We start from the raw sequence: 17181 nt of genomic DNA on the forward strand, positions 1-17181 counted from the left end.
TTTCCTGTCTGGTGCGCAGTGCTCTGTTGAAATTTACGAGGTTCAGCCGCGGCTCGCGGAAGAAATAGAAATCTTGCGGAAAGCTCGCGCCGTGGCGCGGAGAGCCGCTTCTGGGACGCTTCTGATCCGCGTCTGAACCGCGCCCGGTGTGAGTGCTCTCATTGACTAGACTGGATTCTATTTGCTACGGTGACCGCGGCGGTACCGTTCCGCTTCCGTTCCGCTTCCGTTCCGCGTCCGGTGTGAGTTGGCCTTGAGCTGCCCTGGTCACTGCAAGATCTTTTAATTAACGGTCCGGTGTGTCAGATTTAGGAGGATCTATTGGCAGGAATTGGATATAATAATTCATTAGTATGTTTTCTGACTGTGGACACTTTGATTGACAGGTAGGCCAAGATAGCAGCAGCCAGAGCCAGAGTTTGAGCTTCAAAGCGACTCTTCAGCCATAGAGTCAGCCATATACTGACTTTTAACTAAAGCAGATCATCAGCGTGCCAGTACATCAACACCATCACTGCGAGGCCCCGAGTCTTCCTGAGACGAAAGATGCAGATCAATTAAAGTTTAATTTTTAATTTAGTTTTTTACCCACTCTGTCTGTCCGTGCTTCCTACTCTCTCCATCACTTGGCACTGATGTGCATTTGTGAGTTAGGAGGATAAATCAAGTGTCTAATTTATTAATGATACGTGAACCCACAGATAAAGTCTATTGAACTTTATCTCCCTGTACCGCTGAGGTGTGGAGAACAATCACGCTTGTGTCAACAGTGAGTGTGACACAGAGATGTTTTTAATGGAGCTCTGTGGCAGAGATGAATCAGGCTTCAGTTTGGGGATTTTTTCGTGGGATTTGTGGACGATAAGAAAAAACAGAAAATATAGACAGACTCCATCCTGTAACTATTTACAGAATTCAGAGGCTCTTTCCTGAAGAGCTCAAGAGGAAGGAAGTCCACGTTCCTGCTACAAGTAACTCACCAGGTTCATGTTTCGGCTCCTATCTCTGTCCTCTCTGCTGCCCTGCAGTGTGTGTGACGCCCCGTGCTGGGGCCGGGTGTAAGAGAAAGGCCGGTTCGCGGCTGGTTCAGTGGTTCTGTATCGCTCTGATCTGGGAGGCTCTACAGTGCGGTACCGGTCCGCGGTCAGGTCAGCCCTGCGGTACCGCTCGGCCTCCAGCTCAGAGTAAGGAGGCAAAGGGTCATCCTCTTCTGGACGGTTGCTAGGCGACCGGCTGTAGTAACTACCGCTGCCCTTTCCTCTGGAGCTGCCTTTGGAGGGAGTGTCACTGTCCTCGTCCGGCCTGCCTGCACCTCTGTCCCCTCCCCGTCCCCTCGCCTTGCTCTCCAGCACGCTGTTGAGGAAGGCGTCGTCGTATCCGTCTCTTCGGGGCGGTCGAGAGGGGCGATCGCTGTCCCACGTGTCCCTTCTCTTCTGCGGTAAAGGTGATGGACTACGGCGGTCCCATCCGTCATCCTCGTCTCTGTAGAAACGCCTCGGAGGGCTGTAGTCCCGCTCGTAGACCCGATCCGGAGGCTCAGGCCGACGACCCCGGGAGTCGTAAGATCGTGCGAAATCCTCGAGCTCGTCCAGGGATCCTGAGCGCCCCCTTCTGTCTAACGTCTTCCTCTGCAGGCGCTCAGAGCGCGTGTTCCACCTACAGCAAGGAAAACACACCACTGGTCAGCACACAGCGACACTTTACACACTTTACTTCAGGTAACTTTGAAGACAAAGGTAGAGGTATGAGGAAAGCCCTGGTCTGGTGCTTGGTCCTGGATGGCGGGGAAAGGAGGATGCAACAGGTGGGCGAGGTGTGCAGGTTGGCCTACCTACATCATTTATTTAGTTCAATTTAAACATTTGTGGTCTGCTCTGGACAGATTTATCTCGATACCTGCAATTTTCTGACAATGCATAACGAGTGGGGAAAACATAAAACCTGCCTCTATAGAAGAGTTTCTAACAAACAGGAAATCAAGATAAAAAAATTAGTAATTGATGCCATATATTTTTGCGCCTGAATCTACAAAACTTAAGCAGAGACAGGAGGGGAAAATGAACACGGTTATGTCACATGGATGCCTGCGAGAAGATGTGCAGTGAGGGAATTTAAATGGAAAATAATCACTAGATTTTACACCAGAAATAGTATCCAGAACGGCTCGACACACTCTTTATGGAGCACACGCTGCCAATCACACCCATATATTCTAGTTATGTCCCAAATTAAAGTCATATTTGACGCTGTTGAAGAGGTTTTTCCAGCAGGATATACCTCGAGATCTGACTGTGGCTCTAAAGGTCTGAGTGGGAGGGCCAAGAAATATCTTTTAATACGTGACTAACACATGGATCCAGGAGGTGTGGGAGCACATTACATATTTATTAAGGCTCCAAAAATCCATCTTTACCAAGCGGTGGTCATGGTTTTATTAATACAATCCCCTCCCTCCTCACTCTTTTATACAAACTTCACATGAAGGTATTTTTATGCAGTCATGATCTGGGTTTAGTTACTAATTTAATATATTTAATGAATGATTTCACTATAATGTGTACAATAATAATGTTGTATAATGTTGTACTATAATGTTGTCTACAGCTGGATAGAGAAAAGTTAAAGGTCCAGTGTGCAGGATTTAGTGCCACCTAGTGGTTGAAGTAGCAACCACAGCCGCCCCAATAAGACAACATAAACACACTAAAGGAAAAATACATTAACGATCTAATGATATCACCTCATGGGACCTTTCCAGACTAATGATACCTTCTGTCGAGCTCGTCGTCGGAGAGGTTGCCTCTGTCCCGTCTGGGTCTTCGACTCTGCGTGGGCGGAGCCACTCTCAGCACCGATTGGTCGTCGTGGTCCGCGATGGGCGGGAGCGCCTTCATCTGGACCGTCTGATAGGTGTGTCTGAAGTCTGTGTTCCCGCCGTCGTGAAGAGAGCTCAGCTCTGATAGGCTGCTGGCTGTTGGGACAGACATTTTTATATTTTCATCATAAGAAACATTTCTCAGGTACGTTTTTCTTGCACGTGGTCGGCTGAAGTGTTGTGGAGGTGTTTTGGATAAGAGCTCGGCACAGACTGTGTGTCACCTACTCTTTGGTTTTGAGGTGAACGTATAATCATGAGCACTGATTATAGCTCACGGCAAATCACCATGTGTCACCTCAAATTACCGTTACAGCCAACTTAAAGGAGACGTCTGGAGATATTAATGTGGGAGCAATTTAAAAGTGTGCATGAATAGTTGGCCGGCAGGTGGCACTATAATCCATAAAGGTAGGACAGGTAAGGTGGAAGGAGCAAACTACTTTTTGACTGCAACGCCACGCTTTAAGTTTTAGGCTTCGCAGTCAGAATTATTATTTTCCTTATTGTGAACAAATCCTATGAAAACCATTCCTCTGTGCCATAGACCTGCATCGATCGACTATTTGGGTTTCTTTAGTTTGTTTCTTCGTCGCAATAAACACGGAAACTGTTTTAAGTCAATCCCACATACACCGTCCTCTCCACAGCTCCAAATGTGTATTAATCCACTGCTGAAAATAGTCCAGATCAAACGCACTATTTACTCTCCAAACGACCCATCCTGATAATAAACACCTGTATATCTCTTAGAGTATTACTGATCCATACTTAAACTTGCTATCGAGTACATAAGTGCGTTCGCATCCGGATGGTTCAATCCTAAATTGAGTGTGAAAAATTGGACACTTCTGGCGGCAAAAGAAGGGGCTGGAGCTGTACAAACTGTTTTACATTACACATTTTTCTCACATCTTAGTATTTTAATATTTTTATGTTTCATTTTTACTGCTTGTCTGTTATTGTTGTTCATCTGACGTGCGCTGCTGCCTTTCTTGACCAGGTCACCCTTGTGAAAGAGGTCTAGATCTCAATGGGTTTTTAAAATCTGGTTAAATAAAGATTATAATAATAATAATAACAATAATACATTTAGATTTTGGCAGTCAAATGTTGCACGGTTGCAGTTTGGTGAAGAAGAAGAAGAAGAAGAAGAAGTGGTAAAATGTCGCTGTTTCTTCGTCTGTGTTAGATGTTTTGAATGCATGAAGATTAGATTGAAGACTAGCACTTGTTAATTTACACAAACCATGCACATGAACACATAAAGACATGAACACTGTCACAAACAGCCACACAGACTACAGAAAAACTGTCCTATCCTGTGCAGGCTTACGTCCGTGTGCAGCCGTCTTCACAGAGGGAAACTGAGTCAGCTCCTTCTCTATGTAGTACAGAATTTTCATTGAGTCCTGGTCTGGACTGGCTTTGAGTCGATAACCACTGCGCACTGTGGATGTGGACACACACATACAGCACAGGGACATAACCATGCAAACACCAAGACACAGATTTAAATAAGAAACATGCAGATATTTCTTCTGTAGGTTAGAGACGATGACGGATGAAATGAGGGTTAGTGCAGCCTGTTACAGATCTTAACCGTCGCTGACGCTCACCTCCATGCAGGTTGTTCTCCACTGAGGGGATAGAGGCCATCTTTGGGTCCATGAGGGATGAAGGTGCAAGAGGAACCACAGTAGGTACACCAGGAATGTAGTATGGATACGCAGGAGGCTGAGCGGGCGGTACACCGTTCGCTTTTCTCCCTGCCTCATATACTGAGCACAACATCGAAACAGTGAACCCTCCATACAGAGTAAATGCTGTGCGCTTTGTGACCGATGTTTTGTGTTACTACTCACGGTGTCGTGGACAGCAGCATGTTTCAGGACAGCAGCAGCAGCGGACGTAGCAGCAGCAGGAGTGAGGGCAACACTGGCACCAGCAGATCCCCATCAACAACAGGAACAAGACGCTTCCCAGGACCACAGAGCCCACAAACGCCCACTCTTCAATAAAGACACACAAACACTCGTTATTCAGCGTGGTGTGATTAAGTTAGAAGAAATAGGATACATAATTTATAGCTCAACTACAACAAATAAAGAACTTTACAGTTTTCTTTTTTGAAGGCCTTGGTTTACTCGGCCTCGGACAACGAGGACTCAGGATTTTATTTCAAGAGCACAGTCACAACCAGATATCGTCAGTGTTTCCCATTAATCAGCTAACAACGTCTAATTTGTCCTGTCACTATCATAATAAACCCAAAGTTCAGTTTCAGTTCACTCTCCGGATCAGAGCAACTTTAATATTAACAAATCAAATAAGAGAGTGAAGAGAGAAATCTTCTATAATAACAATAATAATAATAACAAAGAGTCCGTCTGTAAAACAGCATCCCAGAGAGAACACACAGCAGTCTGTACATCCTGCAGTACACTGACTGATAAGGCTGGGAGCCATCACCCAAAGAGATTTGACAAACAGTGGCTACATGTCATCGTGTCTGGTCTCGGTTCAGGTTGTACAAGCTATTATGACTAGTACATGATCAAATGTGATCAAAGATCTTTGACACTGGACAGCACCAACCCATATTACCCAGCGTTTATGTGTACATGACAAAAATACCAAAAATAAGAGAATTTATTTATTGAATTGAAGTTTATTTATAGTTTATGTGAAATAAACTGAATATTTTGTTATAGTTTACAAAAAAAAATGAAAAAAACTGACAAAGATGTTTTTTTTGCAAGCGCCTGTTCACTCTAAATATGTACATAAAAACAAACAGACACACATGCACAGATAAAGATATACCGACTCCTGTTAAAGGATTAAGAACATTAGCCGCCTCCAAAGTCCTAAACACATCACAGGATACTTATAAAATATTGTACGGACAAATTAATTCAGCGACGAGCGAGAAAGACGAAAGACAAAAGAAAGACAAACATTTTAAACAAACATCTTGGTTAACGTGAACTTCATTTGGACGTGAAAATAAAGGGGAAAGGTGAAATGTTCACACTGAACGTCCATCACAGTTTACAAACTGATTTAAAGACTCAGCTTTGGCCTGTATTTGCTATAGAAGCTTTAGATGCTGTAATCTGTCTTAACTGATCATCTGACCACTTGTACTTCTTGGACTTTGTTGTAGCGAGCTTGCTGTGTTTCCACATGTCAGACAGACAATGATTAAAAACTAAACTTGTAATAAACCAGAATGTTGCTTTTAAAAGCAGGCCGACGTTTCTGTCACCTCCTCAGTGATGTAACCAGAGACAACCGAGCACTAAAAAAGGAAACCTCAGGCAAACTCTGGGGATCTCTGACTGTCTGCTATCCACCATCACATCTCTAAAACATGCAGTCTAATAACACACTTCCTCAGGGTGTGCCGAGAAGTAAAACCCACTCGAAACCGCTCGTTAAGTCAACACATATCCCCAGAGGAATTCAAATCATGAGCACAGACGAAGGATAAAGATTTATTTTATCCCTTACTGTATATTTTATTTCATCATTTTGTCTCTCTCTCAAATGTGGGAAGCTCACAGGCTCGTGAATATTTGTTAGTCAAAGAGAGTGAAAGTTAAACATTAGGAGGCGTGATAGGGAAGCTAGAAGACGCCATGCAGTGAGTGCAGGTGAGGTGCCGTACCTGGCATAATCGCCACATCAAACTCAGGTAGGAGATCGTCCTGTTGACCTGTGCTGCCTGCAGAGAGAGGGAGAGCACAGGTGAAGGCCAGCGGAGGAAGCAGGAAGCAAGAGTCAAAAGGTCAGGCAAAAAAATTTGGTAGCAGAGTGGATGATTAATGATCATGCATCAAAATCAGCACTAAATTTCGAATTCGTGGATATTATCGCATATTAAAGACATTCGTGGTCGTCAGAGGGTGAATCCTAATGACATCAATCTGTAACTGCTTATCCTCATCAGGGTCACAGGGGTGGCACAGCTGATTTAGGGCGAGAGGTGGGGCACACCCTGGACAAGTATCCAATTCATCACAGGGCACATCGAGACAAACAGGTTTAGAGTCACCAATTAACCTGTTAAGTGCACGTCTTCGGACTGTCGGAGGAACCCACTCAGATACAGGGAGAACATGCAAACTCCACACAAGAAAGGCCCCAGCCGAGGTTCAAACAAGGAACCGGCCTCTAATGTCTTTGGTGATCCCTTAATTTGTAATTTAGCACCAATATCAGGTGCAAAAACAAAACAAAAAAACTAATGCACTGCACACTGAACTAAAATGATGAACACGGTAAACACTGCGGCAAGTACTGAGCCTTTGTACATGGGCCGCACACACGACCTAGTGACCTAACTGGCACCTCCACAAATAATGTTTAATTTAAACTATGAATGGTCATCAGAAGAGGACGAAGGGAAGGAAAAGAAGACCGAATACTTCAATGCAAACCTCCAAGTGTGCTCATACGAGACACGGGACAAATTAGATGAAGAGCAAAAACAAAAAGCTATACAGCATCAGCTTTGAAGTGCTATCAGACGTGGCTAAGTCTCAAAAATATTAAAGTTGACTGGGCTGCGGTTCAGATCTGTGCTGTGCAGTCCCAGTCCAGCTGAAGTGGAAACATGTGTGCAGGCGGAGCCAAATAAATTCACAAATAAACAAACCTGTTGTCACTTTTTAGTGTCTGCTTCTAGAACTGTTGTCTAAAAGCAAGGTTGTGCTGTTATACTGAATATCAGCACGGCTGTGCCAAAGTTAATCACAGCCGTGCAACCTGCTGCAGACTCTGACTTCGTTAGCACATAAATCACGCTCTTCGGTTTTCATGTCCAGAATTCGTGCCACTAAAATATGATGCCAAAGTGTTTACAAACATGAACCTATGATCGTGAACATTAGTCGTGTAAGTCAGAGTTCAGAGGTCAGAACTTTACTTTTAATCTAATTTTAGCAGGAGGCCGAGCAGTACTATGTTTCTGCAACGAGGTGCACGCCACAAATGAGCCTCTCTGGTGGCGTTAACACTAATACAAAAAATGAATTAATGCACATAGTGATCATGCCTACAGACACACACACACACATGTATATATATATCAGGAGGAGGACACAGGGGAGACAGTGTGTGTGTGTGTGTGAGGACAACGAATGAGTTTTGGAAACTGGGGCACGTAAAGATTCTGGGACAGCAGATTTCCATGGGAGCTCATCAAATAAAGGTCACACAAATTGTGCGGTTGGAGAACAGTGGCTCTTTTGTGCTTCGTAGATAAACAGAAATAAAAGAAATAAAGAGAGTGCAACAGGTGATCTGACACAGAGACATAACTACAGGTGTTTATCACCAGGTGTCTGTAATAATTACAGTAAAGACCCGATCTGTCTGCAGACTAAACGCCCGTCAAGTGTGCTGAGTCGACTGTTACCGTGGAGAGACGAAATAACTGTACACCCTTTTCCCACCTTGGTCCCTCCTGGCCTGGCACGCTCATCTACATACCATGAAGCTCAGTAACACTGAGTAACCTGAGAGAGCCGAGGAGGTATGCAGCCCCGAGAGGGAGAGGGAGAGGGAGGAGGCGGTGAATGATGCAGGAATGAGCAACGGAGGAGTACGTAAGGAGATTTAGCAAGATGAAAGGGAGAGAGAAATTAGTCAGAATGAAAAATTTAACCAGAGATCAAGAAGATGATGAGACAAGACGCGTGACTACTTGCTTAAAGGAACAGAGCTGAGGTGGAGGTGGGACGATTGACGCTGTTTCCATGCACAGCCGGCAGTCAGCGAACACAAGAAGTTTAAAACCAACAGACAGCGCTCAGACTATCCAGGCTCAGTCCCAGCGGGCACGGCTACGTCGTGATCACGGCCTCTCTAGACAATGATGACCCGAGGAGACATGGCACCTTTCAGAAGTGGCTCTCCAAATACATTTAGTTAATTATAATGATACAATCAGTCACTTAGCACAGAGGAGATCGAGCACGGCAGATTTTTAAAAAAATAAAACACTCCTGTGCAAACTTCAGATCGTGAAAAAAGCAGCCAAAAGGGCAACAACTATGTGACAGACTGATTCTTATAGTAGAAGCAGATAAACTAAAGGAAAGTGACCAAATCTGAGCTAGATAATACAGCCTACAGTCTTCAACCATGGACAAGAGACTAAGAGAACAGCTCTTCAATAGCATCAGTTCACGTTACTGCATCATGAGAATCATTTATTTTGTCAAAAGTAACTTATTATTGGATATTAATGCTCACAGTTTACTCAATATCATCTTGATGCCTAGTCAGGCACGGTATTGGTTGAAGATGCAGTCACATCTCCCTTTAATCAAAACCCTCTCTCTCTCTCTCTTTGACTTGATATATTTTTTAAATCTCACAAATTATTATGACAAAAATTGGTGGACCCCCTGCAGTACCTCTGCAGACCCCCTACGGGTAGTGGACCCCTGGTCTAGGCAAAGAGTTTCCCAGATCTGTCCCCGGTGGGACTGCAGGGGTAACGTGTTAATCAGAGAGCTTTAGAGGTGACGGTAGTCTTATTTGTTACCTAATTCTCAGTTTTGGTGAATCAAAATGTAGCGTAGAGAAGTCAGAACTTTATGAAACACCAACCTGGCAATGAAGTTGTTTTACACACTCCCAAAAACTCAAAGTGGTCTTGTTATTCTCACACGTCTAATCCCTCCCCTCTCCTCTCCTGTGAGCCGACTATAATCAGATTAGTGCTCAGTCGAGGAGCTCGTTATGAATGAGCAGACGCTGACGCTACGAGCACGTCGTCGGGTTAGTCAGACCTGATCGAAGAAAAACGTTTGTAACTGTAACTTGTAACTTTTAGATCGCATTGCTGTGAGAGTTTAGCCTTGTCCTTCACTTCGCTTTGTCTACGTCCGTCTCTTCATGTCCACACCAGCAGCAGCTCTTAACGAGCTCTGAAAAAAGCACGTTGTCATGGTAACAGCTTAAGGACAACAATGGTCTCCACAATGTGAAAGAGAAAGAGAGAAACAGGCAAGTTTCATTGAGAGAAAAACCGTGAATCCCTGAACTTTAACTTAGAGGAGGCATGTGTAATCATTAATCAGATGCACAGACAGTTTCTGACTTTGACCATTCGTCCCGAGAGCAGAGCAACATAGACGCCACCTACATATAGAAAGTAACGTCACTGAACTTCATATGGAACCAAACAAACAAGCCAGCAGATCGCCATCAGGCTCCATGTTTGTTTTGAGCTCTCACATCATGATTAAAGATTTAATGTAGGCATACCGAGCACCAGTAACTCCACCTGGCCCTCGTTCTTCCCCTCCAGGTCATCAGAGATGATGACTTTGCAGAAGTACACGCCGCTGTCGCCCCACTCCAGCTTCCCGATACGCAGGCTGGCCTCTGCAACGGAGACAGGAAACAAAGTTACAACATGCTGGAAGAGGTCAAATGAGATCATGTTGACAAAGCAACTGACTGTAAATGACTTGATTCCAACAAATTCTCAGTGTTTAGATACAACGTACACTGACACCTGTGTGTTTCTGTATGAATACTAGCACTGATACAAGCAAAAATGAGCTAAATTATGATTTAAATCAATAAACAGTTGATAAAATGAAGCAAAATTACAAATCTGACCAGACATTTGCTTCGTGACACATCCTACTATCCTCTTTGGATGCCTAATAAAATACACCTATAACTTGACACTTTACAGCAAATACTGTTTATTTAAGCTTTTAACTTTTGTATTTTTATCATCTGCATCCAGGATTAAATTAAATTTGTTGTGTGTCGATTTAGCCTCTGGGGGCAACGGCCAATGTTTCTGGGCATCCGGTGTAGCCTAGAAAACGGATAACAGATATCCGGGCCAAGACTTTTTCTGCTTTTTGTTCTGCACATGCATGCAGACAACTTTCAACGGCTAATAAAAGCTAAATCCTTGTGAGACAATAGTTGATTTTCAGCCATTAACAATGCATTCCTTGTCTTTTGCTTTCTTGCAGTCGAGCGTCAATTCTACAAACGGAGATCAGAGCACTTCTTGTACCAAAATCTCAGTCCCTGCACTCGTATGCAGACATCTGCATGTGAAAAATAATTCAAATACTATTCGATTATTTAAATTTATCCTTCATCATGTCAGTGAACCTTTATTTTTTATTGTATTTAAGGATGACAGCAGGGCTTTGTTGGACGTGACACATTTGGATAGAAGACGGGTGTTTTGTCTTGATAAGGCTTGAGGTTTAACAAGGAGTCATCCATGAATAGCAGTGAGAGCAGGGGGTTGTGTGTGTGTGTGTGTGTGTGTGTGTGTGTAGTGCTCTACTCTATTGTGAGACAAAGACAAAGGAGGTTTATTTAGAGAACAGGAAACACGGAGCACCGTCAGCTCTGATTGCTGACTGCACCGGTCAAACAAACTTTCTCACAGAGAGGATAAAAAAATCATGACTTTACGGTCGACGATGGTGATGTCTCTGCCTTTGTAGTGCTCCGCCAGCGTCAGTGAGCGTCCCTGCGCCGAGGCCACAATCCGAACAGTGCGGATCTTGTCGGAGCACTCCAGGTGGGACGTGGATCCCAGATCGGAGACCTGGGCGCCGAGAGACTCGGACATGGTGAAGGCCTCTCGCGTGCGATCCCGACAGTAGGACTTGTACCACCACTGCACCACCGGGGTCTGAGTGGAGGCCGTTTGGAAGTGACATTTGAGGTCGACGGCCTGGAAGAGCATCGCATGCTGCTGCTTCTCTGGCACTGTGACATGTACTCCATCGCACACACACACTGACACACACAAAACAAAGAAAGAAAGAACATGGGAATAAGTTACAATGGACACAAACTTCACTGAGTCATTCAAATGTTACTCAAACACGTCAGTGTCAGGACTGAGAAACAGCCCAAGGTGACATCTTCAAATTGCGACCAACAGTGACAAACTCAAAGAAATTGAGTTTACAACAATATAAAACAAAGAAAAGTAGCAAGTCCTCACATTTGAGAAGCTGGGCCCAGAAAATGTTTGAAAAATGACTTAAATAAATAAAATAAAGACAAGTCCACTTTGTTAGCTACACATATTTGAAGATCAATTTGAGGAATGTCACTTGTGTTGCTTTAAAACTGTGCATCGAGAGTAGTTTCTTATCATAGATAGTATAAAGAGTGGACGTCGTGTCCGTGACGTCGCCCACAGGTTTCCAAAGACCTGTTGTGCAGCTCAGTGTGGACGCTCTGGCTGCCACCACCTTGGTAGCCCTGCCTCTTCCACCTCTTGGCTAAAGATGTGGATCATCGATGGACCTGAGGCGGGCTGAATGAAGCCTGGTTGCTCAAACAAGCCATCAGTAACAGCACCAATCAGGAAGTGAATAAAAATGTTCAATATAATTCAAATAAATGTCGTTTTGTCCAACAAACCTAAAAATATTCAGATAAAACAATCTTCACATTTCCGAAGCTGGAAACCCTATCTTGCTAACTTGTCAGGAAGTGAATAAAAATGTTCAATATAATTCAAATAAATGTCATTTTGTCCAACAAACCTAAAAATATTCAGCTGCCGATCAAATAAGATAAAACAATCTTCACATTTCAAAAGCTGGAATTCATGCATGACAAGTTAAACAGATTCTTTGTTTGGTTAATTTTTAACTCATTGTTACAGCTCGAGTCATATTTAGTTGGCCCACATTCTTTTAAATGGGGCAGACAAACTCTAAATGAGTCCAGATCAGTGCAGCTGCAGCTGAGTGTAGACAATGACAAGTTAAAGACAGGAAAAGGATGCAGATGACACGCTGACCACAGTACAGCTTCTGTGACGACACCTGGGAGAAGTTTAGCGTCATATCAAAATAAGAGTAAAGACATGAACAGAGATAATCTGCGTGGAGGGGGGGTCGGTCCTCTGCTGCTCGGCACTGAGGTCAGGGAGGTTACATTCCTGTGTGCGTGGGGGACGGGTGTGCTGGAGAGAGGCAGGGGGTTGTCATCACACAGAGGGAGGAGATGGAGAGTCAGACGCTCGTGGTTGCTTTCTGCTCGTCATGTTTAGGAGTTAGGTGGGGCAGGAAGTGACTCTAAACATTTTCCAGAAGACAGGAAATCAAAACAAAAGCAAGTGCACCGGCCCGAGGAGAGGGACGCTTACAGCATTCATCTAAAATGGACGCTTGAGTCTGTTTGTTTCCACCAGGCACCAGTTTTTAATCCACGTCAGCTGATCAATTAAATGTTTAGTAACAGTGCATATGGTTTATACTGGAAAACAGGAGCTGGTAACCTCATTAAATGTCTTTAATGTTGGAGTGTGTTAAGTTTGTGTCCATTGCAGGCTGGACCAAAGGAGAGCTGAAGGTTTTTTCATCGATCAGAATCTGAGCCAGAGCAAAGGTTTTAATATCAATTATTATTATGAGTCAATGAAACATTGCGATATATTCAGGCGTTGTGTTTTGTGTTGACTAACAGTTCAAATCTCAAAGGTTTTGACTTTGCGTCAATGTAAAACAAAGACAAGCAGCAAACTCTCATTTAAAGAAGCAGCATGTAGGATTTAGTGGCAGACTGCAACCTCCTCATGTCACCTTTGTCTTATAAACTACGGTGGCTGCAAAATGCATGAAAATCACCCTTTCCAGAGCAAGTATTTGTCTGTTCAGGGCTACTAAACATGGCCATTGAACATGGCAGACTCCTTGGATGAGGACACGCGGCATCTGTAGATATAAAAGTCTCGTTCTAAGATAACAACAACATAACTTTAGTGATTATACATGAATGAAAACATACTAGAGCTCCAAAATCTGACACATTGGACCTTTAAAAAGCTGCCTTATAAAAACTGACTAATCGACTGATCGACTAATCAATTAAACTAAAGTTTAAAGTGTGTTACTGATACTGATGATGAGCATCATCACGTTTCTACTTCACGCTGCACTTGTTCTGCACATTTCTTAACGACAGCGACTAGAACTTTTTGCAGGATAAGAGAGCTGAGCAAACTCTTAAATTCCTCTCACGGTCTTCCTCTTTGTTTCTTTTTTTATGGACCAGTCCATTGTTAAGGCTATGCTGAACCCCCCTCCTGTGTCCCACTTCAGGAGCTAAGAGAGGGGGGAGTAAGAGGAGGAGGAGGTCACAGACTCCCAACCAATAGGAGAAGCTGGCTTTATCCAGCTGGGTTGTGAACCGACCAATTAACTGCAAGAGATTTAAACCAAACCGTTAACTCTGTGAAGGCCCGAATCAGTCGGAGGTGAGAGGATGTTTGCATGAACAAACAGAAACTGCTGGATGTGTCACCGGCAGGGCTGAAAGTGACGGATAAGTGTTGTTTATGTGGAGTTCACCTCAGGTGTGACTCACTGTAGGTTAATGATCAGGTCACAGAGGCAGCAGCTCGTCTCCTCCTCCACCTGCACGCAGACTGAAGGCCTCATCTTAAGACCAGACCTTTTTTTAAACAGTGCGTGGTCATAACTGTGTTCCAGGTCAGAGCTCTGCTGGCTGCATGTTTCCTGAACACAGCCGGTCTTTTCCTCTCCGAAGTTGTCACATTTCCTGCTTTTACTGCGTCGTGCATTCCTTCACATTGACTCATTAGCCCAACAGAAAAACACTGATAACGCTCAATATAGTCTAGATAAAGGATTTCAATGCAATTCTACAGCAACACTCAGAAAGTTTCTGATAAATGACGGGAGCATTTCGGTCAGGGGAGCTCAGGGACGTTTTATCACAGGTATATTTTTCAGCTGTCTTGAGAACAAATGAGCTGATGATCACATCCTCACATCACATCACACCTAACCCTAACCCTAACAGTTCAGGGAGTGTTTGCCTGGAAAATGACTAAAAATTATGAAACAATTCTCAAAATTCTCAGCTGACTCATCGATGAATCATTGCCGATGTTATAATGTATCTTCATAGTACAGCTCTAACATTACACACTGTACCTCTGGTACTTTTAATGTACGATAAGACTGTGTGTACTACACAGTACTACATGTACTGCTACTGTTTTACTGCAGTTTATATAGTACACTACAATTTATATAGTAAACTACAGTTTATACTTTATAGAGTAAACTACAGTTTATATAGTAAACTACAGTTTATGTACAGGTCTATAATAAACTACTATTTATAGGGTAAACTACAGTATCTATACACAAACTACAGTTTATATACAATTCATATAGTAAACTACAGTTTATATACAGTTTTGATACAAAAACTATAGTTTATGTACAATTTATATAGTAAACTAAAGTTTATATACAGTTTAGAAACTACAGTTTAGAAAGTAAACTAGTGTATAGGGTAAGCTACAGTTTATATAGTTAACTACAGTTCATAGTTTATAGAGTAAACTACAGTTTATATACAGTTTATAAACTACAATTTATATAATAAACTATAGTTCATAGTTTAAAGAGTAAACTACAGTTTATATACAGTTTATAAACTACACTTTATATAATAAACTATAGTTCATAGTTTATAAAGCAAACTACAGTTTATGTACAGTTTATATAGTAAGCCACAATTTATATAGTAACCTACAGTGATGTAGAATGCAGATGTTACAGCAAAGGTATAAGGTAATATCTCAAAAAGTAAACTACTGGCAGTATTACTACTACTACTACAATCCACACTACAAATCCCAGGCGGATTATTATGGTTGTCCCATACACTCACCCGCAGTGTTGTTAACTCGTTATAGACGTGTAAACCAACACTATAATGGCTCATCCATTTCTCTTATAAATAAAGTGTAAATAAAGAAGAGGCTCTTTGCGCACGGACACATCTGAAAACAGAGTCTGGGATGAAGCAGTGCGTTTATTTAAGATCAACCTGTTGCGCTGTGCTTGTTAAAATGACACGTTTATATTAAAGCAAAGGTATTGTAGTGAAGAGAATAAGACTTACCTGAAGCTCCCAGTAAAATAGCCAGGCGGTAAAAGTTCATCATACAGTCCGTTTTTATAGTAAAGAGCAGTTTATCCGCATGTTGGTGCCTCTCGGTGTCCGCTATGCGCTGCCTGGAGCTCACAGGACTCAGACCGAGACTAACGGGACTGTACCACTTCACACAGGGAGGTGAGTCCACACACAAACAACACACTCAAACACCTCCCATACTCTGTCATCTAAACACACTGTTAATACAGCTGTTTATTTAGTCTGTGCAATGCAATTTTTAATCTTCTGCAGCGGGGTGTAGGTGCATGTTGTGCCCGTCAGATAGAGAGGTCCAGTCGGTATGAAGGTGGTAGAAGAAGGAGGAGGAGGAGCAGGGGGGGAGCTCCATGATGAAACCAGGTCAGATGGAGGGAGACTGGAAGTCAGTCAGAGTTGAGGGTGCAGAGAAACTTTGTCTGTATAGTGATGACACACAAACTGCTTTTGCATGTATGCTATAAAGCAAACATGAATCCAAAACATTCAAGACCATCCACAGGTGAAGTGAATAACATTAATTGTTGTAAAAGTCTTGTTACCATGGCATCGGATATATGAAGCAGCAAATCAACATTTCCTCAAAGTTGATGTTGGAAAGCAGGAAAAATGGGCAACTGTCAGGATTTGAGCAACCTTTGACAAGTGCCAAATTGACCTTTTTCACAGCAGCTATTTTGACTTGAAATAGTGGGTAAACCAATTATTCTAATTAAGGTCCCATTCCATTCAGGTCAAACAGAATTAGGGTGCTGCTGGAAAGGCTCTGTTGCAATAAATGGAACTGAACCTTGATTAATATCGTTGGAAACTATTATTTCATGTCAAAATAGCTAGACGACAGAGCATCTCCGAAATTTCAGCTCTTGTGTTCCTGGTCTGCAAGGGTCAGTTTAAAAGTGGTCCAAGGAAGGGTGAATCTGGTGGCCCCAAGTCTCATTGATGCACCAGTTCACGGTGCTGATTTGACCTTCAAATTTCCCAGGTCTCAATCCAATCAAGCATCTGTGGCATGTGCTGGACAAACAAGTCCGATCCATGGAGGGTCCACCTTGCAACTTATAAGATGTCAAGGATCTGCAACCTATCTGGTCCAATCCAACGGACGAGCTACTGTAGCTTAAATTGCTTAAAAAGTTAATGCTGGTTCTGATAGAAAGGTGTCAGAACAAATAATGTATTGCTAGGTTAGGTAGCTGCAGATCAGTCAGGGTGTACATGCTGACCCTTGTCCACTGCTGAAAGTGCCAACAATGGGCATGTGAGCATCATGGAAGAAGGTGACCTGGTCTGATGAATCACATTTTACC

General features: G+C 43.1%; 1 protein-coding gene across 3 annotated transcripts in view; it reads right to left on the bottom strand.

Annotated features, from left to right (window-relative positions):
• LOC104934971 (immunoglobulin-like domain containing receptor 2) overlaps positions 1–16178 on the bottom strand; it is a 22091-nt gene extending 5913 nt beyond the window's left edge. The window contains exons 1-9 of one of the 3 annotated variants that reach the window (XM_019255731.2): positions 15842–16178; positions 11348–11677; positions 10160–10279; positions 6549–6605; positions 4741–4887; positions 4495–4656; positions 4212–4325; positions 2770–2971; positions 981–1656 (exon numbers count right to left, since the gene is read on the bottom strand). In XM_019255731.2, the coding sequence (XP_019111276.2) occupies positions 981–1656; positions 2770–2971; positions 4212–4325; positions 4495–4656; positions 4741–4887; positions 6549–6605; positions 10160–10279; positions 11348–11677; positions 15842–15884 (1851 nt within the window). In that variant the 5' untranslated portion in view covers positions 15885–16178. The remainder of the gene's footprint in view (positions 1–980; positions 1657–2769; positions 2972–4211; positions 4326–4494; positions 4657–4740; positions 4888–6548; positions 6606–10159; positions 10280–11347; positions 11678–15841) is intronic. The other 2 variants (XM_019255732.2, XM_010750753.3) reach the window with 2 other exon arrangements.
• Between the last annotated feature and the right edge of the window lie 1003 nt (positions 16179–17181).

The sequence above is a fragment of the Larimichthys crocea genome, chromosome XVIII (genome assembly GCF_000972845.2).
Source record: "Larimichthys crocea isolate SSNF chromosome XVIII, L_crocea_2.0, whole genome shotgun sequence".
Classification (NCBI taxonomy): domain Eukaryota; kingdom Metazoa; phylum Chordata; class Actinopteri; family Sciaenidae; genus Larimichthys; species Larimichthys crocea.